This window comes from Urocitellus parryii, chromosome 15, assembly GCF_045843805.1.
Source record: "Urocitellus parryii isolate mUroPar1 chromosome 15, mUroPar1.hap1, whole genome shotgun sequence".
In the NCBI taxonomy this organism is placed as follows: domain Eukaryota; kingdom Metazoa; phylum Chordata; class Mammalia; order Rodentia; family Sciuridae; genus Urocitellus; species Urocitellus parryii.
The window spans coordinates 43,162,768-43,188,442 of record NC_135545.1 but is presented as its reverse complement, the minus strand read 5'-3'; the positions used below and the strand labels follow the sequence as shown (position 1 = coordinate 43,188,442).

Genomic DNA, 25,675 nt, shown 5'->3' with positions numbered 1-25,675 from the left:
ATCCTGACAGCCCCCTACTCCCCGCCTATCACACAAACCTCCGCCCCAACCCCCTCCGGCTGCACTTGGTCTGCGGGGACAGCCGGCCCACACCCTCACCCTGGCGACAGTGAGGGTGTGGCTGAGCCTCCAGCGCAGGTGGAGCTCCTCGGTCTTTGTACCTGGCTCACCTGTTCGGGGCTGCTCGGTGGCTGTTGGTTGAGTTCCGGAGATTGTTCCGGTCACCTCTCTGAACTGTTCATCTCCTTTCAGGTCCTGACTGCCAAGACGTCCTCTCTTCAGAAGGAAAGACGACAACGTCCAAGTGGCCCCTCCTCAGGTAAGACTGAGGGCTTCTGGAACCTCCCAGGGCCGGCCAGGTCAATCTAGGCCTCCCCTCATGATCTCCTTGTTAATGTTTTGATATAAAGAGTGAAGTCGTTTAAGAAAAGATGTGCAGCTTGGTCAAAATTTTGAAATCCACAGCTCTGTAGCCATGTGGGTCAAGCCTGCCCACCTGTGAAGTGTGGTGTCTGCAAGAAGGGGGTGTGTCTGCACTCCCACATCTGCAAAGACAATGCCAACTCCCTCAGTTCCTAAGTTTAGGACTGAGTGAAGAGATTCGGATTATGTATCCTGGAAGTTGTAACCAGACATCATTGCCCAATAAACTATCAGAAAGAGATAACAGAAATTTTTGATGCTAGAGTTGGGAAGAGTATTGTGAAATAGCTATTCTTAAACAATCAGTAATTTAGCACAACCTTGGTAGAAAGCAGCTTGGCAATATGTATCAGAAGTTTTAAAGTTTACTAATTCTCTTGAATCCATCCCCCCAAAAAAACAATTCAAAACTACTGGGCATTCTCCAGAAACAAGAGTAGATACTTCCCACGGGCGATGGTACACACATATAATCCCAGCAACTCAGAAGGCTGAGGCAGGGTGATTGCAAGTTCAAGGTCAGCCTCTCAATTTAGACCCTGTCTCAAAATTAAAAATAAATGGGGATGTAGTTCAGTGGCAAAACATCTCTGGTTTCAATCTCCAGTAGCAACAGAAAGAGTGGAGGATAGGTTAGGAGACTGTTACCTTTTCCCAAAACTTGTCCTGGAAATGGGGGAGGGATGCTGGAAGGTGCTCATTTATATATTTTGAATATGTTTGCATATCATTTATGTCTAGTCTCGGTGGGAAAGGTAGAGAAACAGGGGAAATTGGAGACAGATGATCTGGTTGTATCTCTCAGGAATTTATGTCTCTGAGAATCAGGTTCTTTATGTGTACAGTGGTGCCAACCATATCCATCTGGGGTGGCTTTGCAGTGTCAATACACCCCAGTGTGAAGAGCACATTCTTTGAAGTGTGTGCTGTATATCTACTCAGATGGCTCCTAGAGGTGGATCCATCATTTCTGCCTTTCTAATGTTTGCTTCCAATTTGCCAAGGACTAGTTCTTACTCTGTCCTACCTGAGCAGGGAAAAAGAAAGGAAGGGAGGGGGAAAATGAGTGTGAGGTCCCGAGTGGCTGCAGGTAGCCTCAGATGAGTGGGCTTGCTGAAGCCATTCTGGCTGCGAAGTCAACAGGGCACAGGTCTACCACTTGTCAGTCAGGTGGCAGGGTTCCTCTTACCTGAATATTGAGGTCCTGTGGGAGGTAGTTATTCCTTGTCTGGCCTCAGAGTTAGAAAAACAGACCCCTCACTTTCTGGCAGAAATGGAGGTTGGGGTAGGTGGATGAGCACCTCCTTCCACCCCCAGGATGCCATGTAGTCATGTCCCTTTTCCTACAGAGACAAGCCACAGGGCAACACGCAAGTCCCTGCTCCTTTTGCTTGGAGGGATAGATTGTCAACAGGACTTGAGCCTCCTGTCTCTTAGTCCTATGTCTAGCTTGATAGATCGGAAGGTGTCAGATGTAGGTAACAGGGGCTGGCCACCTTTCTGGTGTACATACTGCAAGCTTGTGCAATGGCCTTCACAGAAACAACTAGTGCCCAAGACAGAAATGGTCTGTTTGCAGCAGGCCAAAGGGGCTACAGTTTTCCCCCGGGCCCTTGGTGAGGGCTAGCTGGCGTTTGATGAAGACATCATTGCTGTGGCCCCTAAACCCTGTGTGCTGTCCACATAGGCCATCTTGAAGTTAAACAAACCAACTGTGAATGAGTGAGTTGGGTCCTCCTCTCAGGCCCCTGTTCCACAGCTATTCCTCCCCTGTGCCTCCTCGCCTGCAGGCAGGGATCTGGTGGTCACTCTTGTCGTTGAAGGTGTGGTTCTGGCAGGTAGGACTTCCTGAGTCTTGCCTGGTGCCCACTCTGCTCCCTCTCTGTCCTTCCGCATGACCTGCCTCTCCTTTGCTTGCCTTACCCAACACCCATCGCCTTCCTGTGACCATACCCTCTGGAGGACACTGGCGCCCTCAATATACACACCAAGAAGGCAAAGTTTCTGTTGCCAGAAACTCTTCAGCCCTAGCAGTAAACCCCCTGAAGTCACATCTGACTTGCTAGGAGACCCCAGCCTCCCTTTTTAACAACTGCCGCCCTGGCCCTGCCCCTCACCAGCCCTGAGTGCTCCCATCAGCCAGTGGGGCTGGTGGTGTCTGACCATGCCCCACCTCTTTTTTCCAACATAGAGCACAGGCTGTTGCCTTCATCTCAGTGTCCTCAGAGAACTCCTGCCCATCACCTGTAGGCCCTGCTCAGCCCCTGTGACCAACTCCACACTTAGGGAAATTTTTCCAATGGGTTTGCTTCTCTATTTCTGTGGGTTTGCCTTCTATATGTCACCTAAGTAGCTGTCTCTCTTTGAGCAAAAGCAGTTTCCACTAAATTCAAAGATTAAGGTCCAACGGCCCTAATGCCTCATGGTCCCCAGACACAAAGCAGGAATGAACATTTTTGTCCTCACACTGAGGAGGTGAGCCCCCTGCCTGACCTGAATTCAGGGAGGAGGAACATCATTATTGTCATCAAAATGAAGATGGAGAAAGTGGGGTCTGGAGGGTAGATCTGGTTGTATTCCTGAAAACGGAAGGTTGTCAGTCAAAAGACTTGTTTTTGGCATCAAGTCTTGGACTGATTATACAGCAAACCAGAAGCCTCCCTTCATTGGTCAGGACAGGATGAGTTATGCTGTGGTTATAAGCAAAGATCTTCCTCTTGCTTCCACTACATGAGAGTTAGCAGGGGCCCGACTCCATGTCTTCTCACCCTAAGCCTCTGCTGATGTAGCAGCCCCCATCTTAAATACAGGCTGGGCACAGTGGTGCATGCCTGTAATCCCAGCAGCTAGGGAGGCTGAGAAGGAAGATTGCAAGTTTGAGGCCAGCCTATCTCAAAATAAAACACAAAAAGGACAGGGAATGTGTCTCAGTGGTGGAGTGCACCTGGATTCCATCCCCAGTACCAAAAACAAACAAAAACCACTGCAGGTCAACGTGGCAGAGGGAGAGACCTCCAGAAGGTCTCATATCTGCTATTAAGTACTCTGTCCCTAGAAGCTGTCTAGAAGGTACAATCCTACTTTGTGCTTGCTGTATCCAGCTGTCACAGGGGCCAGAGGAATCGAGGCAAAAGCCCTGGCCTAGATTGGAGGGAGAGGTGGACAAAGAGGAAAGTCTACTCAGGCTTTACCCAGGCAAAGCATGCTTATCTATCTTTTTAAGTAGTCGCTCTTGAGTGGAAATGTGCCACTGTCTGCACTAGCAGTCTGGATTCACACAGCTGCCACAAGCAGAGCCAAGTGGGAATCTTCCCTCTCAGAAGTGCAACATTTGATAGCCAAGAGCAGTTGGAGACAGGGTTGCCACCTCCAGGGACAGGAATGAGTTGGAATCCAGAGCCCCAGAAGACCCCTGGTGTTGAGGGAGACAAGTTTAGTGGCAGTACTTAAAAGGAACTTGAGGGGCTCCAAACCCTCATAATCTCCTCATTGGTATTGGACAAATGACCAATTCACAGTCTTAATCAGATAAAGTTGTAAGTCCCACCTCCCTGGGCAACAGACTCCAGCAGCTCTCAAATCCCTCCCAGTTTATATTCTGGATGCACTGGACAGTGGGACAAGCTGGTCAGAGCACTCCCAAGCCAGCAGCCTTTCTCTAGCCAGACCAGAGCATCCTCTGTCAGTGAAACAGGGTTCAGTTGGAACCTACCGCTCCCATTGTGCCATGTGCAGAGGGAGGCCTGAGTACAGTTTGGGGTTAGGAGTCTCCAAAAGTGCCCAGTCTAGGGCTTCAACCCACAGTGAGGAGTGAGACCCAGCCTCAGTCCAGGAAGCCAGGCCTTCAGGCCCAGCTTCCCAGGGTTGTCGAGAGAGTTGGTGACACATTGGTGCCTGGTTTTATTTACTCATTCTCACTCATTTGCTTTTTAATCTCTGCACAAATTCTCCTCTAGGATTCAGTTTGTTAAATGTTCTTTGAATAGAAAACTTCAGGCTGAATGTGAAATGATTCCCTTCAGAAGAATTTTTGTAAATATCTTCTGTTTGGGGAAGGTTTGTTGTCTCCTCTGTGTTCTCCTTGAAATACCTCCCCGCTGCCCAGGCAGCTGACCCATTCCAGCAGGAAGCTGTGTGCTTGAAATGTATCTGAACATGGATCCTAGCATTTGCAAGGATTTGTGTTTAAGATTCTCCTCCCATAGAAAGCATGTTGTCATTCCTTCTAAAGTATGTTCTGAGCCTTGTTCATCTCATGAACCATTGACATCAGCAACTGAGTCAGGGAAGCAGGGACTTCACTGAGACAGAAGCCCCAACTACAGGGCCTGAAAGAAGTGAGTCTCTGTTCTCCATCCCTGCAGTGGAGATGGCACTGACCAGCTAGGCGCATGCTGGGAGCCAGCTGACTCGACAACCACTCTCACACAGAGGACCCTACAGAGCTCCCTTGAGGCCATTGATGTGACTTGCTAGTGGATTCTAGAATGCTCTGGCATGTGGCCATTGGTGATGTCCAGCTCAGGCACGGACCCCAGCACCCAGGCAGGATAGGACACTTGAGCTCAGAGGCCCAGGCCCAGATAGATGCTCAGCTGTTATCTGCATCGAGCCTGCTCCAGCTCTGCCCATCCGTGCCCCATGTGGAGAAGGGTGGAGATCCAAGACCTCATCTTCATCATGGAGGAAGCCTTCATCCCAGCCTCCTCTACTATCCCGGCTCAACCTCTATGAGGACACAGGACTCGCAGGAGCCCTGTGATTTCCAGCAGACAGATCTGCAACAGAAAGGTTCATGAGAATAAAGGAAGGTGTAGCTTGGGCTGACTTGAGCATAGATTTAGGTGTCAGCTGCCCCCCAACGTTCTCCTTAGTGGTGTCCTTTGTGGTCACCAATAGATGGATCTGAGGTGGTAGACAGAAGAGAGTAGGGCAGGCCGATTTTCAATACACACTGTGATGGAGCTCCTGTGTTCAGGGCAATGTCTGTGCCACTGCAGCAGGAGGGCCTGACCCTGGGGTCCTGCTGTTTTAAACATCAGATTGGCTTGGGTACCCTTGCTCATGCTCCACCAACCCGGCTTGATATTTGCTTTACAATCATGCATGATCAGCCTCATCTGGGCTCTCTGAGTTCTTACATGGAAATGAAGAGGTTGGCTGGTGGAAGGAGCATCCCAGAGCTGCTCTCAGCCTGTTCCTATTCTCAGAAACCACATGATGCATTAATAGCTCCCGTGGAAAGTTTCTTTTTGAAAATTTTATGGCCCCTTTGCCTACATCTGGCTTCTGCAGAGGCCTGTAACTTGGGCTCACACAGGCAGCCCACAACAGACAGCTCTGATCAGGTCCTGCCAGGAGACAGGCCCTGACGCCTCCCACACTGTCTTGGCCTTCACCTGGGAGAGGAGAGTGCTTCTTTATTAGACTGAACAGACATATGAGAAAACTTTGAAGGCTATAGCTATATCACAAAGATTTTGTGGTTTGGTTTGGTTGGTTTGGGTTTTTTTTCTTTTTGGTGTGTGTGTGTGTTCTGAGGGTTGAGCCCAGGACTTTGTGAATGCTAAGCCACTGAGCAACACCTCCAGCCCTCCTGAGTGCCTTTGCAGCAAGGGAATCCCCCGCGGTAGCAGTAATAGCAATCATGATAGAGACAAGACAGGTATTCCCCTGCATCGAGTGTCTGCCTCTGTTACCAGAGTTCTAGGCCAGAAGCCTGACTCTGGGGATCCAACAAATAGGGTCCAGCTGCTTGCCCCAGAAACTAAACAAAAAAGGAAATGATGAAAAGCATGAAAGGAACTTTAATCTGTGTAGCTACACTGGGAAGACAAGAAGATCCACATCCTTAGTCCTGTCTTCAAGGGACTAACAATGACTTTGAGGTTTTATGGGAAGGGGAATGAGGGCAAAGGTTGGGGTTTGCAAATCTGGGGGTTTTCCCCAGTGGCCAAGCAGGGGAATCTTGATCAGGTTTTATCTGTCCATCTTTATGTCAGGATTGGTTAGGTGGGGTCTTGTCCCCCATAAGAAAGTTGCTGTTGACGAGGGGGTGGCTTCAATGATGATCAGACCTTGTTCCTGGAATCCAAGGTGACTCAAAGCAAAAGAGAAGGATGCAAATGGAGGCAGAGATGCCAAGTCTTTGATCCTGTTTTTAGCTACCCATACGACATTTGTAAGCAAAAGCAAAGAGTCTAAGTCTTTGTTCCACCTCCTTGCACGAGCTTGTCTCCACCTAGCCTGAGATGTTATATCCATGCTTAACACATGAGGATATTGCCCAATATCCAGCAGGAAGACCTGACCATGCATACCTGATGCTATGAGGGACACAGGTCCTGCAGGGCCTCAGGGCTCAGGAGGGTGGTTCCATGGGCAGCCCAGAGGAGACAGGAGGTGCACAGGGGAGGGGCTGAAAAGGATTATTTTAGACTACATATGAAACAAGATCCCTTTGGTGGCAACTGACAGAAACCCAACTCAAAGTGACAAAAAAGAAAGCAAAGAAAGGGAAATTTGCTGACTCATTAGTTAGAATGTCTGCAGGTTGTATGGCTTCAGGCACAGAGAGATTTGAGCTCAAATATGTCAACAGAACTTGGCTTCTCTCCTCTTAGCCCTAAGGTCTGTTTTCCTCTGAACTGGACTCACTTTCAAGGAAGGCCTCAGAGCCTCACGCTCTCAGCTTAGTACTTTCATCTCAGAGAAAATACAAGCTTCTTTCCAGAGGGTCTGGCTAGAATTCCAGGAAGATCTTAGAGGGTCCTGCTTGGCTGTGTGACTGTCCAGCTTGGGGTCAGAGGGCTGAGGTGCTGTTTGGCCGGGTCTGGCTCACTAACCCCCAACCCTCACCAAAGTGGAGCAGAGCAGTATGTCTGCCACAGTCAGAGAAGTAGAGAAAAGCAGGGAAGCATAAGCCGAGTGGTGGGGGCTTTTGATCTAGAAAAATGAATAGGCATTTACCTGGTGCACCTGAGTCTGTGGGAGTCACTGCTACAGCCCATGTATTTATGCTGGACACCAGACTATTCTGTCTGGGGTTTGGCTTTCAGTGATTAGTCTGGATTTGTCCACCCCCCTCCCCATTTGGAAAGGCATCCATCTCTCTTCAGTCTTTCTGTCCTCAGAGTGACAAGCTGACTCCAAGTTTCAGCAGCTCAGAGCTCACGTTGCCATGCCAACTCCTCCACGGCAGGCATCTAGGCAGAATGGGCTGGCTCCATCTCAGTGCTGCTGGCGGATGCAGGCACATTTGGGTAATTGGATTGGAGCAGCCACTGGGCCTTTCCTGCAAAAACCTGGGGCTTGGCTCAGCCCCTGTTTAGACATGAGCCTATGGACACAAAGAGGACTCAGAGGAGATCCCTTTGCTCGAGGACTCATGGCCCTGCTGCTGGGAAGAGAGGTCCAGCAGGCAGGGGGCCAAAGGAAAGGGAGGTGAAGGAGGGACAAGTCCTAGCCTAGCCCTCAAATCAACTTTCCAGAAGTTTCCTGAACTCAGGAATACCTCAAAGATGGCATGAGCCTCCACAGAGGGACCCCAGGGCTTGCCTTGACCAGTAGAACTGGTCTGGCTTGCTCACTTTCCCATTGCAAAAGAAATTCAAGTTTAAATTCAACTTCTACCCAGGAACCTTAGAGCTGCTATGCAGACAGGGCCTGTGTCACCAGAATGCCTCCCAGGTCTGCCTCTCAGGGATCTGAGGAGCGAGATGGCAGTCCTGGGTCCTGAGTAATCTGATATCCAATAGCAGGAGTCTTGCTCACCATGGCCTGCTCAGGCAGGGCCATTCCTGAGGATGCCCTCCCCTGGTGAGGGCAGGTCAGCTGGCTCTCTGTCCTCACACTGGTGTCTAGGGTGAGGGGTCTTGGCTTAGGTCAGGCCTCTGAAGAGCCAGCCTGCCCCTCTCCAGGTCATAGGTTAACAATCAGATGTGTCAGTGTTGACAGACTAACTGGCAGGAGCAGCCACATCTTGGAGTTGCTTGCTCTCAGTGCCCTATGCCAACTCAGAAATAATGAAAAAAAAAATAAATAACAGGCTGTGACCTCCTGGATTTGTCCCTTCTTCCTCTCCCAGATGGACTTAGGATTGTCTGGGCTCCCAATATCCCTAGGAAAGTTCCCATCATACCTGGATCAACCTGTGAATCATGGAGCCTGTCCTGGCTCCACAGCCTAGTCCAGTCCTCCTTGCAGAGAGAAGGCAAGTTAGTGAAGCCTTTGGCTTTGGCCCAAACAATGTAGATGGCATCTCTGAGGCCTGAAGGCATTTGGGGTCAGTGTCCTAAAGGTCCCATGGGTGGACTGGGCATGGTGGAACACTCCTGTGATCCCAGAGATTTGAAAGGCTGAGACAGGAGGATCACAAGTTCAAAGCCAACCTCAGCAATTTAGCAAGGCCCTAAGCAACTTAGTGAGACCCTGTCTCAAAATAAAAAATAAAAAAGGCGGGGATGTAGCTCAGTATTTAAGTGCTCCTGGTTCAATCTCCAACACCAAAAAAATAAAAGTCCCATGGTTGGGTTCAAGCTAGTCCCCAGAACAGTGCAGAGGGAGAAAACAGAGCACATGAGGACTATCCTCAGGAGGAGAGGGGTAAGGGAAGGAAGCAGGGCTGACCACAGCACCAGTTGACTTCTTCTAGTCCTCATGGTGGCCCTGAGAGGTAGGTGCTGCAGCCCCCATGTCATGACCAGTGCTAGGATTTCATTCAGGTCAGCCACTCCTGAGCACTGAACAGCAAAGCCCAGGGAGAGGAGTAAATCTAGTCTCCATTTCTAGAACAGAGAAGTCGACGTCCATGAGTCCTGCCCACACCCTGCTCCCAGGCCCAAGAGTAACCATGGAGCCTGCCAGCATCCCTTAGGATGTGAAGGTATCCAGGACTCCAGCTTGACTCTGGAGACCATGGTGGTGGAACAGGGTGTGTGGTTTCTGGTAACCCTAGAAGCCACACACCAGGATTTGCAGTGGGGACGAATCCAGGGATGACTGTTGGATTTGTCAAAAGGAACCCTAAAAGAGCAATCGGGTCTGGGAGGTTGAACTGCAGAAGCTCAGCACATGTGGACTTCGAGGGGTCTCCAGCACCATTAGAGCCCATGGTGACTTCTCTGGGTGAAACTGCCAGCCCTAGGACTAGGAAAAGAGAATTGGGTCATGGAGGAAAGGAAGGAGCACCTCACCCAGAGACAGAGCCTCGGCCTGGCCCACCCACCACAGCCCAGTGCTGCAAAGCAGCAGGCAAGAGAAAGGAGACACGTGGATGCAGTTAGGACCTGCCTGTGTCCTGCACCAGCCAGGGGAAGCCACATCCTGCCATGGCCACTCCTCTGAGGACCCGAGTTTTCTCCAAGAAGTTGTGCCTCTCGTGTTTAACTGTAGCATGCCTCTTTCGTGGGGAAAGTATAGATCAGACTAATTAATGTGTGTTGTTTGTTTACCCTCCTTTCATTTCCCCAAGACGAAATAATTAACCACAGAGCTTTAGAAGCCAGCTCATCCGTGGCAGTCCCCTCTGCCTCTTCTGCAGTAGCTGCTTCTGGGTGTAGATTCAGGGCCCTGCACAGGGCAGGGCTGGTAGGCAGCATCTAGGTGGGCTCCTCCTGTCCAGGGCACCACAGGAGGGAGGCCAGTTAGGGGGCCTTTGTGGTGCCCTCGGGGTAGCTGTGAAGCACCTGGGATGGCAACAGGGAGGGTCAGGAGATTCAAGGTGGCCATCCTCTTAAAGGATGGGCCCCACGGCCCACCAGATCCCACCCACACCTAAATGGGGACCATAAACATGCCCATGACCAATCCAGGAGAGGCAGGACCTGTCTGGCCACCCCCTGCCTATGCGGGCAGGGCTGGGGGAACTTGCCCAGAAGGGTGTCTGGGGTCACAGCAGGAATGAGAGGGACACAGAGCAGCTGAGAGGGAGTCTCTCCCCTCACCCCCAGTAGCCTTGTCCCAGCAAATAGCAGACCCCAGCCCCATCAGCCAGTACTGGGGACAAGCCACATGACAAGATGGAAGGTTTGAGAAATTCCCCTCAGGAACCCTTTGATGAAGTGAAGCTGCATCCACCTCTGACCATAACAGAGCTCTGGCCGCCATGTGGGACACAGGCCTGTGCTGCTTTGAGGGCAGGCTCCTTCCTCCCGGATCCTTTCTACAAAAGTGTCATCACAGCCAGGGCTCAGCCCGCCCCGCGGCCCATGCTGCTGCTTATGGGTGAAGCCTGACCCTGGCGAAGGGTGACTGAGCCCCCAGGTGGGCAGCCCCACCTACCAACCTGCCCCTTGAGCAGGGTGCACTCATCCCTCCGTCAGTCATTTCTGCAACTGTTCTTTCCCTCCCTGAACATGGAGGCTACTGCCAGGGCCCAGCCACAGACATGGGTCCTGATGGAGCTCACAGCACAGGAAAAACTCCCATGTAGTAAATAGTTCTGGCTCCTGGCAGAATGGCAGCAGTGTGGGGAGTGGTTGGGGGTTACAGGCATCCTTGGATGGGGTCAAGGAAGACCCCCCTGAGGAGGAGGCACATCAGCTGAGCCCAAAGAGTGCAGAGGAGGACAGGAGAGGGGCAGGGAGTTTCAGGCAGGAGCACAGGCCTGATCACTCCTGTTGGTGTGCAGAAGTGGGCAGGAAGGAGGAGGGAGGCCAGTGAGGGGGCCTGTATGGTGGACTCAGGGTGGCTGTGAAGGACCTGGGATGGCAGCAGGGAGGGTCAGGTGGGTGCAGGGGCACAGGGGGCCTCAGACAGAGATTGGAAGATTGGACTTTATTCCTCAAGACAATGGGGCCACCAAAGGGAGAGAGAGAATATGATTCGGCACCCTGGGACAGGAGGATAGTGCCCAGGTGAGCCAGGAGCTCAGGTGAGGATGGTGTTGACTGGTGACTTCAAGCCAGAAATAAGGAGAGAAAGCTGAGCATGGCAGTGCATGCCTATAATCTCAATGGCTCAGGAGGCTGAGGCAGGAGGATTGCAAGTTCAAAGCCAGCCTCAGCAACTTAGGGAGGCCTGGAGCAAGTTAATGAAAGCTTGTCTCAAAATAAAAAGGGCTGGGGATGTGGCTCAGTGGTTAAGAGCCCCTGGGTTCAATCTCTGGTACAAAAAGAAAGAAAGAAAGAAATGAAAAGGAAAAACAGAAGGTGACTAGGGATTGAGTGTACCCCTAGACTTTGGTGTGATGCCTAGGTGGCTCCAAGAGTATGGCCTGGGCCCTCCCCTAGAATCTTGGTGGCAGATGCAGGGATCACTGTTATCTGAAGAGCCTTAGGAGATTCCATCCCACCCGCTGTTGCTCCCATAGGAATAGAACCCACAGGTTCTGCTTCTGGCCCCATGGATGCAGCAGAGACAGAGGTCCAGATCGGCCGCTCCATGTCTTCTTCCACGGTTCCCACTCTGGCCAGGGCTGCTGATTGCCTGAGCCTACCCCTCTCACAGCCATGAATTACTAGGACATTAAAGAATGAATGAGTCGTATTTGGAGTTTCCCAAGCCAGATGGCAGGTGTGGGAAGATTCTGGACACCCACCAGCCCTTCTGAGCACTGAACCCCAAGCTCAGGTCCCAGATTTTACTGAGGCCCTGTGCAGAGCTGGCTCTGCACTGTGGTCTGCCTGGACTCACCCGCACTGTGAACTTCCAGCGTTCCCTTCACACTGATTTCCCCTGAAGAATGTAAAACCCTTGTGAAATGTCTTCTTCAGAACCAGACAGAGCCACCAGCTTAGGTTCATCTTTAGATATCTGCACTGCACCATCAGCCCTGGGGTTGGTGGCCTTGTGGGTATGCTTGGGCCACTGACATGCCACATAGACAACCCCCTCATACCATGGGGCTGTCAGGAAAATGACTGCCTCCCCTCTGGCCAGAAGCATCAAGAATCAACCCCCACTCACTCACCTCATCTCTGGAGCACCTGCCTGTGCCAGCCTGGGGCTCCTGGGCCCTTGTCAGCCCCTTCTTTCCAGAAACTTCTGGTCTGCTGGGAAGGTGGACATGTCCCAAAGCATTTGTGACACAGAACTGCAGAGACTGAACCACTCTTGAAGGGAATAGGAGCCCCCAGTGGCGGTACCTACGTCACCTGGGCAAGATGACTTAGGGAAGGTGGTTTCTAAGCTGAGAGGGTAATTGAGGAAAAGGGCAGAGGGAGGGAGATGCAAGCTCGACCAGAGGGGCACCAGGGTTATAGAGATGGGCAAGCCTGGAGATGGCTGAGGAGATGTCCCTCCAGCCGTTGTGTGGGGGGTATAGGCTGATGAAGCCAGAGAAGTGTGACACAGTCCTGGATCCATGCAGGGATTCTAGAAGGGACAGATGGGACATGGGAACTGAGATAGGGTGGAGTGCAGATGATACTCAGGTCCCTGACGTGGGTGACCAAGGATTCAGGAGGAGGAGAGGTTGAACTGTGGACTCAGACCCACCAGAGTACTGGGGCAGAAGCTGGGTGGGGACAATAGGCACTATCACCTGGCTGATCTGGATCACGCTCACACAAGTTCCCCTCAGAAGGAACACCCTGGGCCCACAGAGGCTTCTTAATCATGCAGACTCCTGTCTTTATTGATGCAGACTCTGCACCACAAACATACCTGTCACCTCTCCTGGGTGGAGTCTTGGGCCTGCTCTGAGACCCACCGTGGCTCCTGTACAGTCTGGGACCTGGACCCAGGGTGGACATATTCAGGTGGCTGAGGCCTTTTCTGGGGTTGCATCTTGAAGAATCAGCAAGAGAACAACTAAAGCTTGGGCCAGACCCACACATCCTAGGGAGCTTCTCCAGAAGTCCCAGGGGCAGTAGGGTCCCTGTAACTGGGTAACTGTCATTCTGGCAGTTGATAAGGCATAGACTATACCAGGATCCATGCTGGTGGGGGCTGAGGGGTTCCTTCTGGGGTCCAGAGGGAGTGGGGCCTATGGCTGGGTCCCCAGGCAGGGCCACAGCCAGAGTGGGGTTGTTTGTGGTGGGCCACTGTCCTCTCAGGCCCTGCCAGCCACATTGCCCTGTGTCCTAACCTAGTTGAATTCAGTGAAGTGTCATGTTTGCAGCTTCTCTAACCCAGGGTCACCTCCCACCCATTTAAAAATGCCTCTGGCTTCGGAAGGACTTATGCTGCGCCTGCCAGTGTCATCCAGGCATCCTCTAGGATCTCCAGCGTATCCCCTTGGCACCAACAAACCTGTGCCATCTGAAAACTGGGGCCATTTTTCAAGCAATTAGGTCATAAGATCCAAACAGTTAGGGACAGTCAGGCCCAAGCTGTTTACTCCAGGAGGACAAAACACAGGTAGACAAACTGAGTTGGGTCTCCTGACCCCCAAATGCCCCTAGGAGCCTGCTGGCTCCAGCCTGGTCCTCCCGCCAGAACAGTCCTACTCCTTAAAGTTCAATAAAAGCCTCCTCACTTTCTGTCTCTGCAGGTTCTCCGTAGGCCCCGATGACCCAGCATGGCCCACGGAGGTGATCCATGACCTGCCGGCCAGCACTCGCCATTAGCCATCTAGAGTCGAATCTCTCAAGGAGGTGACCCCTCCTCCAGCTGCCCCCAACGTGCCCACCCCTGCCCAGGAAAGTGCCACAGCTGCCACGGACACCATGTAGTTGGGCCGGCCGCGGTGCCCAGTGAGCTGCGATGGTTTTGTACACGACCCCCTTTCCCAATAGCTGTCTGTCCGCCCTGCACGCTGTGTCCTGGGCCCTCATCTTCCCATGTTACTGGCTGGTGGACCGGCTGGCGGCCTCCTTCATACCCACCACCTACGAGAAGCGCCAGCGGGCAGACGACCCGTGTTGCCTGCAGCTGCTCTGCACCGCCCTCTTCACGCCTGTCTACCTGGCCCTCCTGGTGGCCGCTCTGCCCTTCGCCTTTCTCGGGTTTCTCTTCTGGTCCCCCCTGCAGTCTGCTCGCCGGCCCTACATCTACTCACGACTGGAAGACAAGAGCCCGGCTGGCGGGGCAGCCCTGCTTGGTGAATGGAAGGGCACGGGGGCTGGCAAAAGCTTCTGCTTCGCCACCGCCAACCTCTGCCTCCTCCCCGACTCGCTGGCCAGGCTCAACAACCTTTTCAACACCCAAGCGCGGGCCAAAGAGATCGGGCAGAGAATCCGCAATGGGGCGGCCCGGCCCCAGATCAAAATCTACATTGATTCCCCCACCAACACCTCCATCAGTGCGGCCAGCTTCAGCAGCCTTGTGTCACCACAGGGTGGCGATGGCGGGGCCCGGGCTGTTCCTGGGAGCATTAAGAGGACAGCCTCTGTGGAATACAAGGGTGATGGCGGGCGTCACCCGGGTGACGAGGCTGCCAATGGCCCGGCCCCTGGGGACCCAGCTGATGGCAACCTTGAGGACGCCTGCATTGTGCGCATTGGTGGCGAGGAGGGGGGCCGGCCACCTGAAGGCGATGACCCTGCCACTGGGAGCCAAGCCAGGAATGGGGCTGGTGGAGGCCCAAGGGGCCAGACGCCCAACCACAATCAGCGGGATGGGGATTCGGGGAGCCTGGGCAGCCCCTCGGCCTCCAGGGAGTCCCTGGTGAAGGCTCGAGCTGGGCCGGATGGCGGTGGCGCCGGGGAGCCGGGTGCCAACAGCAAGCTCCTGTACAAGGCCTCGGTGGTGAAGAAAGCCGCCCGCAGGAGGCGGCACCCAGACGAGGCCTTTGACCATGAGGTCTCTGCCTTCTTCCCCGCCAACCTGGACTTCCTGTGCCTGCAGGAGGTGTTTGACAAGCGGGCAGCCGCCAAGTTGAAAGAGCAGCTGCATGGCTACTTTGAGTACATCCTGTATGACGTCGGGGTCTACGGCTGCCGCGGCTGCTGCAGCTTCAAGTGTCTCAACAGCGGCCTCTTCTTTGCCAGCCGCTACCCAGTCATGGACGTGGCCTATCACTGTTACCCCAACGGGCGCAGCTTCGATGCCCTGGCCTCTAAGGGAGCTCTGTTTCTCAAGGTAGGAGGCCTTGGCCAACCTGAGGGCCACATGCCAGCCATGCCCGAGCCACGTGGGGAGGTGGGCTGCAGCTGGGCATCCTCCCTCCATCTCTTCTGGGGGATGAATGGGAGGCAGACAAGATCTTTCATAGGACTGAACCTTGTCACCAGTGCAGTGACAAGAGAAATACAAACATAGGGACAAAATCCAGGCAAAACTCTCTGGGTGATCTGAGTCAATTCATCAGATCTCTGAGCCACCATTTCCCTGTCTGTAAAATGGGGGCAGCCTGGGAGTGAGCCATCGAGATGAGGCCTGGGAGGGATTCAGAGCCGCTCTTTAGATCATGTGATGATGGCCATGGTGATGATGGCAGCGATAGGGGAGGAAGAGGAGAAAACAGGCCCCAGCTCCATTCACAAGAGGCGGAGACCAGTGCAAATGAAGGGTACAGCTCACCAAGACCACCAGCCTCACTGGCTTGAATAGCCCTCCCTCCTGGTTGTCAGCAGCTGCCATGCCAGGCTCTCTGCCCACCAGCCCATGGCTTTGCTTCCATAGTCACTAATTAAAGTGAATCATAATTATTTCTGCTAATTTGGATGCAATCGGAGTTTTCAGACCATGGTAATTTGGTCATTAAACATTATCTTCCACTGAGCCTGAGATGCAAAGAATTTTGACTTTTTGTTCTCTATCCAAAAGTCACTCTTGATGCTTCCAGAGTTTTCTGAAGCATCACTTGGCCAGCTGATGTAGAACAGGGCTTTTTGCCCCCAACAGAGGCAGCAGCTGCTGTGGGTGTTGGTTCTCTCCTTTAAGGTGAGAAATCGACGCTCAGCAGGAAGGAGCACGGCTCAGAGGCCCAGAGCAGGTGGGGTCCCCTTACTTCTTAGTTCCCATCTCAATACCATCGCACTCAGCCTGTCCAGGAAAATGCTGGTGTGTGAACTGTCACCTGCAGGAGTGAGGGCGGATGTCTCCACAGAGTCTGATGGGGCCAGGCGGGCACCTTAGAGCCCTGGCTCCCCTCCAGGTGCTCGATGTCTCTTGTGTGGCTCCACCAGGACAGAGTCGGGGCTCTGGCTCTTCATTCACAGTCAAAGATGCTGAAAACGCCTCTGGCAAGTAGATCCAGCCTTCCCATTCTGGCATATGGTTCGTTGGTGTTCTGTTCTGTGGGTATATTTTTGTCTCAGAAACTAGAGTGACTTTCTGGGGAAGAAGGGTATATATTGTCAGACTCGGGGTAAGAGGGTGTGCCCTCACACTCTGCCCTATTACTGACGGTTCTGAGGCCAGAGACACTTCTCCACCACCATCCACTTCTGCGCAGGCCAACCCACATGTCCCCTCACTTCCCTCCTTGTCTGGTACCCAGACCACTGTTCCCACCAAGGTCAACAATGGTCTCCTTGGGACAGCCCCTCCTTTGTGGCTCTGTGCTGAATGTTCTTTTTGTCTCTCTCTACCTCCTGGCTCTCAAACTGGTCTACAAATATGTTTAATTTGGTCCATGTCATTAAAGCTTTTTTTTAAAATTGACAAATATTTAAAAATCAAGATATTTTACATAAAACCCAGGTTGCAGCTTCTCTTGACACCACGGCAGATCTGGCAGCATGAGCCTGCCACATTTTGCACAGCTGCTACAGCCCAGGTTGCGGGCCGGGACAACCACAGCCAAACCTGTACCTTCCCTAGGGAATGCGACTCCATGGCTTCCATTTCTGCCCTTGCTGATGACCCTCAGCTTTGTCTCAGCCCAGATGTTCCTCTGGAGACCCAGCCCCGCATCTGACTGCCTCCAGGACACATCCCATTCATCCCTGAACCCAACTCAGCATCTGCCCTGAGCTGCCCTCTCCTAGTTCCACTATCCAAAAGCCATTTGGGCCACTCCTTGGGCCCACCCTGTCTGTTCCAGGCTCTTCGTTTTACTTTCCAACATCCCTGGCACCACCCTATGTCTCCAACCCCACCACCTTGGCCCGGGCTCCATTCCTGTGTTGGCCCAGTGTGGTTGTAGCTGTCTGGCCTAGTTCCTGGACCTGGGCCCCCTCCTCCCCCTTGCCATGTTCCACTGCCTCGGGAAGGTCCACCTTTTCGCTGGGTTTCTCCTCGAAGCCTGGACTCTGTCCACTCCCCCAGGGGCCTCTACGCCTGGCACAAGCAGGCTCTTCCCTTCATGTGCTCTTCAGCTCTGTGCCCAGCTGTATTGTGGCCTTGAGGGCTCAGACATTGCCCTAGAGAGTGGAGCTTGTGCCTGGAACATGCAAGGGCTAGGAAAGAGGGGTAGGGACACAGGAAGGGTGCTGACCACGTTCCCTTCCTCTGTCACTTCCCTCCTCCAGGCCTGCACACACAGTTTACTCTGGAACTTCAGATCTTTTAGGAAAATGCAGCTTCCTGTGAAGGAAGGACGGGAATTCCTCTTGTCTCAGTATGACAGAGCCCAATTCTGGGCACCTTTTCTGTTGACAGTCTTTGCCCACCAGGACTAAAAGGCACAGACTCTCGGTGTGATTGTTTGTTTTTGCAAGAGAAACACAAGACTCTGTGGCTCCCGAGGACACGAGCCAGGAATCAATAAGTCCCAGCAAATAATAAAGTGGGTCCTGGCAAGATCACACTCCGATTAAGAGGAAGAGGCAGGGTGTGTGACAGGCGGTTGTGGCCCTGCTGTTGCGCTGGTGTCTTCCCTCTGGGCAGGTTCAGGGTAACAGGACAGAGTCAGATGCCTTTCTGCCCATATGCCCTGTCCCTACATAGGACTCAGCACAGGGCAAGTGTCACTAAGTGCTGAGCAAGGGAGAAGCTGGCACATTAAGACCAACAATAGGTGGCTGGAAAGAAGCGGGCAGAGGTACCAGAGGCTCAGAAAGCAGTGAAGAGCAGCGTGGGCCACCAGGTCTTATCCACACCCACCTTCCCATCTGAGCCTCCTGACCCATGGCTTAATTTCTCTGGGCCTCAGTGTGTCCATCTATAAGAAGAGCAGACATTCAGTGTCAACCTTGCAGCTGGGGTGAGAAGTGCTAAGTGCTCACGGAGTGTTCCCCGAGGAATGTGGGGGTGACAGTGCCATCCTGTGCCCTGTTGGAGCACTGTGGTTTAACAACGCACTGTGCTTTTGCAAGAGGAGGCATCGAGGACACGTGACCTCACAGAGTCATTCTCGGGGCAGGGGATGCTGTGGGGTTTGGATCTGGTGTATGGGCAAGAAGTGAAGGGCGAGCACGTGAGTTTAGAAACAGCCACGTTTTACACAGCTGTCGAGCCCATTTTCAAATAGCCAGACACTCATCCTGTGGGTGCCAGAGAAGGGAAGATGGGCATCAGGCTGGGAGATGGGTGAGGAGCTGGAGAAAGGTAGGGCGGTTTGCTGATGGGAAAGTCTAGATGGGGGAGAAGATACCAACCCAGCTTCAGCAGTGAAAGGAGAGACAGATGCCAACTGGGCCCCTGGAGCAGGTGGCTGGAAAGACGAGGATCAAAAGAGGCCTCCAGGGACGGGTACCCACACCAGTCCTTGGGGAATATCTGGGCGAAGGACTCTTCCCTAGTGACCTCCATCAGGTGTAGCCTGTTCAGAGGGTCTTGAAGAGCCTTCAGACTTGGGGCGGGAAGCATCTCTCTGTGGCCCTCCCATGCTGGCCCCAACCACAGGGACCCATCTTATGCTGAGGGTTACCACCTGGGGTGGGACCATTTTGAGTCATCTTTATGATGTACCGTTTTATTAAGCCAACACTTGGAGACAGCCTGCCAGGGTCATGTGTAGATTGGGCAGGGGTGGACAGAATGGCCTCCTCTGCCCCAGCCCATTTAGACTTGCTGTGTCCTTGATAAAGGAGGTGAGCAAGGAGGCCAGGACAGAGGTCCAAGTGGAGTGGAAGTGTGAAGGCATGAAGAGGCCACTGTGCAGGAAGGAGCAGCCCAGGATCTTGGGCCCAGAGCCCAGGAACACAGGCCAGAACTGACTCAGAGCCATGGACACACAGGCCAGAACTCTCATCCAAGACTGAGGGACCTCAGGGAACCATGGCCTATAAAGCAGATGAAGCATCTTGCCACGCAGCCACAGGGGTAGAGAGCGAGGACTGTGGGAGGGTGGCAGGGTCTATAGCCCCTCAGAGTGGAGGGTGGGGCAGGCTTTGAGGCTGGGTCTGCCTGGAGGGGTGTCTGGCCTGAGGTTCAGAGGGAAGAAGCACAAAGATGGGATCAGGTCTGGCATGTGGCTGAGGGAGGGAGGCAGAGCCACCACATGTATGTAGTGGACAGGAACTGAGGGTCATGTCGGTGGGTGCTCTGGCCACCAGGAGATGACAGGGACTGGGGAGAAACCTGTCTGTGTATTCTGTATTTGCCCCTATAAAGCCTTACATAGATCCTCATGGGCAGTGCGACACCACGGGTGGATGTTTTCTTTATGCATCTTTCTCCCACACCTGGCCTTAAGCTCCTAGAAGCAGGACATGTCATGTCCTTACCCAGACCCCAGAGTACCAGGAGCCTGGCACAAAACAGGGCTCCAGAGGGTTTGACCTAGAGGGTTCCTTTGTACCCTAAGCAATGATAACTGGTGGGTGTGCACTGACACCTTGCCCCCCCACCTCCCTCCCCTGGCCCCCAGGTGCAGGTGGGAAGCACACCTCAGGACCAAAGAATCGTCGGGTACATCGCCTGCACACACCTGCATGCCCCACCAGGTAGGTTGCAGGCCATGGTTTTCTGGGGGTGGGATCGGTGCCTGGGGCCTAGCTGGGGCCCCCCGCAAAAGCTTCATCATCCGATGTCTGTCTGCCCTGCAGAGGACAGTGCCATCCGGTGTGAGCAGCTGGATCTGCTTCAGGACTGGCTGGCTGATTTCCGAAAATCTACCTCCTCGTCCAGCGCAGCCAACCCCGAGGAGCTGGTGGCGTTTGACGTCATCTGCGGAGATTTGAACTTTGACAACTGTTCCTCTGGTGAGGCCCCCTCCCCAGTTGGGTCTGCTGCTCTGGGCAGCGCAGGGTGTGGGCTTCAGTCACAGCTACAAAGACTTGAGTTAGGCAGCTCAGAGAACTTCCTGCTCCTCCTGAGAGCGTGGGCAGGAAATTTAGCAAGACTATGATGTCTCTGCCCCCAAGAAATCCTAGAACAGGAAACCCACGCTCTACCTCGAAAGCTCAGAGGCTGCTGGCAGGAGAAAAAGCAATGCCCTAAAAACAAACCTGTGACAAGGGAGGCTCAAGGCCTCTGAAACTCGGACTCAGGGAGAGTTAGTGAATCATATGAGAGCATACATTCAGCACTTACTTTGAACCAGGTGGGATTCTAATTTCTGTTTCTCGCCTCCCCCCTCACCCGCATCACTCCCTCTCTTTTTCTCTGTTGGATCGAGCCCAGGGGCACTCTACCACTGAGCTAAATCCCCAGTCCTTTTTATTTTTTATTTTGAAACAGGATCTCTCTAAATTGCTTAGGATCTCACAAAGTTTCTTAGTAAGTTGCTGAGGCTGGCCTCGAACTTAGGATCCTTGAACTTAGGATCCTCCTGCTTCAGCCTCCTGAGTCACTGGGATTACAGGCATGAGCCACCAGGCTCAGCTCTAACTGCCATTTCATTTAAGGTTCTTAACAACCCTAAGAGGAAGGTGCTGTATTTCTCCACCTGGTGTAGAAAAGGAAGCCGGGACTCAGAGAAGTTAAATAACTAGCTCAAGGTCACATAGCCAGTAAGTGGTTGAGCTGGAATTTGAATAGTGGGCATCATGCATTAAACTTTTAAACTAAAAGATTCCAAGTTCATCAACTGTGAAATTCTAAATAATTGATTTAAACAAAAAATTGATCTTGCCAGCCATGGAAGCACATGCCTATAATCCCAGCAACCTGGGATCCTGAGGTAGGATGGAAAGTTCAAGGCCAGCCTCAGCAACTTAGCAAGACCTTCAGCAACTTAGAACTATCTCAAAATAAAAAAATTTTAAAAGCAGGCTGTGGTTCAGTGGTAGAGTGCTCCTGGGTTCAATCCCCAGTACAACCAAAAAAATATGTAGACATATATTTTTTTAATTTTATAAGGACCAACAAGAGATTTGAGCAGCTCTAAGCCTCCCTCGGCCTGGAACCCTTACTGACTGTCACCCCTGTACCAGCCACAGCTCCCAAAGCAAATTGAGGATGGGTGTAATTACATGCGGTCTGAGCTCCAGCCTAGTCCTCAGTGAGGCAGGAAACCCAAAGGTCTCACTGGGAGCACAGGGTGGTGCCCTCAGTTGGGGACAGCAGATGGTAGCTGTTTAAATCTCTTTTGGCCAAGGAGCCAACTCCTGACGACAGTGGGAGCTCCAGGTTGAGCAGGGAGAGTGGGGTCCCACCATAAAACACATAATCGCCAGCTTGCTGAAAGGAACCATCTTCCACGGGTGCTTTGTGGGGCAGTGGGGCTGTCATCCCCAGTACAGCAGCTCCTGCCCCAGCACCCAGTCCCTGTGGTCCCCTGTCTTAGTCACATGCTTGTAGCCAACTCCAAATTGGAGTGCTCCTGAGATCTTCCTGAGTCACAGTGGAGACCCAGCACACAAAAGAAGAGGCTTTCAAGCTGGGTGCAGTGGCACATGCCTGTAAGGAGGCTGAGACAGGAGGATCATGAGTTCAAAGCCAGCCTCAGCAACTTAGCAAGGTCCTAAACAACTCAGTGAGACCCTGTCTCTAAATAAAGTATTAAAAAAATGGTTGGGGATGTGGTTCAGTGCCCCCCTGAGTTCAATCCCCACTACCAAAAAGCTCATGCCCGCAATCCCAGCAAGGCAGAAGGATAACAAGTTCAGCAACTTAGTGAGAACTTGTCTCAAAATTAAAAATAAAAAGGGCTCTGTAGATGTAGCTCAGTGGTGTCTCTGGGTTCAATCCCCAACAACAACAGGCCTTCTTGGAGGAGTGAATCACACCTAGCCAGACCCCACTCAGTGGTCTTCCCTCCCAGGGGTGGCTGAAAGGCCTTTCTGGCTCTATGAGTTGGCAGGACAAATGGGAACCCCAGGCAAGTCCCTCCCTTTCTGAACCTGTGGAGTCCACTCCTCCCTCAGGGCCAGGCACTCAGATCTGTGAAGAAGCCAGGAGTCCCGGCAGGGGCAGCATTAGCCAGCCCCCCACAAGAGTTGGCAGTAGGATCTGGGAAGGTCTTGAGGTCACTGTCTCCTGGAGCCCAAGAGGGACAATGACCTCTGACCTCAGACAGGGAACTTGAAGTCTAAGGTGAGTGTTATGGGGTGGGGGATGGGGTAGTTCTCAAGGACACAGAAAACCAGTGACAAAAGGTGGCCTAAAGGTGACCTAAAGGACAGCGATCTGGCAGTATCTAGTAGGAATCAGTGACAGGAACCAAGAAGAGCAGGCCCACCAGAACAGGTGATAACCCCACAGCATTTCCTCCCTGTTCCTCTCCGCACAGATGACAAGCTGGAGCAGCAGCACTCCCTGTTTACACGCTACAAGGACCCCTGCCGCCTGGGACCTGGGGAGGAGAAGCCGTGGGCCATTGGTGAGCGGGGCTGGGGGTCAGAGCTGGCTGGGTGCTGGGGTCCCAGGTTTCCTAAGGAACGGTCACTAGGACCCCGCCACAAGGCCCCCCTGCTGGGGACAGGCCCCCGTCCTGGCGAACCCTGTTTGCCGCAACCCACAGAGGCCAGCCCATTGGGCCTGACTGAACCCTGCCTGCACTGACCAGTGACTACACTTGACATTGTCTCCAGGTACCTTGCTGGATACAAATGGCCTCTACGATGAGGATGTGTGCACCCCTGACAATCTGCAAAAGTAAGTATCCACACTGCTGCTGGTGGGACCCCATCCCGACCACCTCCCAGGTCTATGAGACCCTGAGGTCCCGACTTAGGTGGTAGGGAGATGAGGCTGGCAGGAGCCCGGAGAGCCACCTTGGCTCAGGCCAGTGAGGGGTTTTCTTCTGTGAGAATCTGCCCCTACTGTTGACAGCCTCAGGGTCTCAGCTAGAAGCTAGAAGCCTATTGCTGCCCTCAGGCCCTGACACTCCAGGACTAGCCTTGTTGAGAAGCTCAGAGCTGGGTGAAGACTGGGGTCTCTAGGGGATGTTTCCTAAACGGGCAGCCAGAGTCTGGCCTCCTGTTTTAAGGACTCATTCTGCCCCAGGCCCAGCCTGCCTTGGGCCCTGCTGGTATGGGAAAAGGAACCAGCACTTTCCAGGGCCTGGCCATAGGCCCACCCCTATAGCAGAGCAGCTAGGTAAGGTGTCTGAAGAAGGGAACTAGCAGTTTGTAGCATTAATTAGGCAAATGAAAACATGAGTAGAGAACACAAGTCAGTCACCCTCCAAGTAGACACAGTCACATCCCAGCCAAGCTTCGTTTTTGAACCCAGTGAAGCCTCCATAAAGGGGACGTCGGAGAGGCCAACAGCAGAACTGATTTATAATTCACAGCCCGAGCCTGCACAGAGCCATGGCGGTGGCTCCTAGCAGCTAATTTGAGCCAATTAATTAGATTATAGACTAAATTTGAAACATCATCCTATGCTGAGAAAATTATCTTTTTATGAGATGATGATTAAAAAATGACTATCAGTAACTCTCAGATATTGATGCTGGAATTAATTATCAAAGGCAAAGGACAGTAATGGATTGTATCTCTGAGCCGAAACAATGTTCTGAATGTCATTAGCGTATTTATCTTAAGGCTGATAAAAACCTGGTAGAAACCCATTAGCTGGCCCAACATTTCCAGGCCCCCTTTCAGTGTGTCCAGGCATTAACCATCTGGCAGCCTGAGCAGTGTCTCCTACTCCGGCCCCTGGCCTGAGCCTGCCTTCTGCAACAGGAAGTCCCAGAGTGATACTAAGCCACCTGTCCAGGGATGTTCAGGCTCCAGGGGAAAGGCTGCAAGGAAGGAGCCGGGCACCCTGCTCTCTAGGGCAAAGATGCCAGGAAGGGATCAGAAGACCCAGAACCAAGTGGGTCCCACCCCACTTGCCTGTCCTCCCTTAAGCACGCAGTGAGCTTCCCCAAGCATCTCGGATTCACGGCAACCATTCTTGCTTCACAGAGGAGGAAATTGAGGCTCATGGGTTTGGGGACATAATCTGGATAGCACTGTTGCTTAGAGACAGATCCATATAAGTTGAGTCTTCTGATGGGGCCTGGTACTCTCCTGTCTCCCTCAGCTTCCTGCCACCTGAAATAGTCATGGGGTGGGAGGAACAGAGGCTTCCAGGAAAGACAGGTCCGTGAAGCTTGTGGCAAAGACCACGTTCCCCAAAAGGGTCTGTATTGACTTGGAGCAGAAGACCCTTCTGGAGAGCAAGTAGGGGCCCAACCTGACTACAGCCAGGAGAGTACCGAGATCAACATCTGAGTTCAGATGGGACAGCAAGGTCTGGCCAGCTCGAGATGGGCACAGGACAGCCTGTGACAGATCCCAGAGGGCCCCCCTCAGCCAGAAACTCAACAGGCTCTGTCTTGGCTTCCCTGCAGCCTGTGTCTTTTGTGGAGCGACAGAGAAGACAGAACTTGAGCCAGAAGTTTGGTCTGACCTACTCCTCTCTCACTTTAGAAAGAACACAGGGCCTGCAAGTTCCTGATGGTGTCTGCAGGGGAGGAGGAGGTGTGGGAACCTCACCTTGATTCCTGTCCATCAACAGGGTCCTGGAGAGCGAGGAAGGCCGCAGGGAGTACCTGGCTTTCCCCACTAGCAAGAGTCCCGGGTCTGGTCAGAAGGGGCGGAAGGACCTGCTAAAGGGCAATGGACGTCGCATCGACTACATGCTGCATGCCGAGGAGGGGCTGTGCCCCGACTGGAAGGCCGTGAGTTGGGGACAGGCCCCGCAGCCCTCAACAGCACTGAGGCTCTCTTCGGACCCCACCCCCAGTCCATGCTCTTTTAAAATGAGAGCTGTGATTCCCTCAGACCGTTAGGCCCCATTGGCACAACCCCAGCCTGGAGGCCACATTTGGGGACCCCGAGGTTGCCATCTTCTGCCCCCAGACCCCTCATTTGCAGGATGTCCTTTGGGACTAATCAGAATGCTTCCTCTCTCCCTCCCCCCAACTCAGGAAGTGGAAGAATTCAGTTTTATCACTCAACTGTCTGGCCTGACGGACCACCTTCCGGTGGCCATGCGGCTGATGGTGTCTGCAGGGGAGGAGGAGGCGTAGACCAGCTAACTTGCCGGCATCTGGAGCAGCAGGGCCTCTGTCAGCCCTTTGAGGCGTAGCCCATCCCTGGGCCATGTCCCCTCCATTGAGTGCCCAGTGCTGGGGGGAGGAGGGTAGGGGACAGGGAAGGAG

General features: G+C 53.1%; 1 protein-coding gene across 2 annotated transcripts; it reads left to right on the top strand.

Annotated features, from left to right (window-relative positions):
* Nucleotides 1–250: 250 nt before the first annotated feature.
* Nucleotides 251–25,675, top strand: Smpd3 (sphingomyelin phosphodiesterase 3). Of its 2 annotated transcripts, XM_026404508.2 has the most exons (8): nucleotides 251–319; nucleotides 13,859–15,387; nucleotides 20,006–20,081; nucleotides 20,184–20,339; nucleotides 22,811–22,900; nucleotides 23,112–23,175; nucleotides 25,030–25,192; nucleotides 25,442–25,675. In XM_026404508.2, exons 2-8 carry the CDS (start codon nucleotides 14,071–14,073, stop codon nucleotides 25,541–25,543), a joined length of 1,968 nt encoding a protein of 655 aa, XP_026260293.1. In that variant the 5' UTR covers nucleotides 251–319; nucleotides 13,859–14,070; the 3' UTR covers nucleotides 25,544–25,675. The 2 variants fall into 2 exon arrangements, with proteins under 2 accessions (XP_026260293.1, XP_026260294.1); XM_026404509.1 differs by lacking the exon at nucleotides 251–319 and having other exon boundaries at nucleotides 13,854–15,387.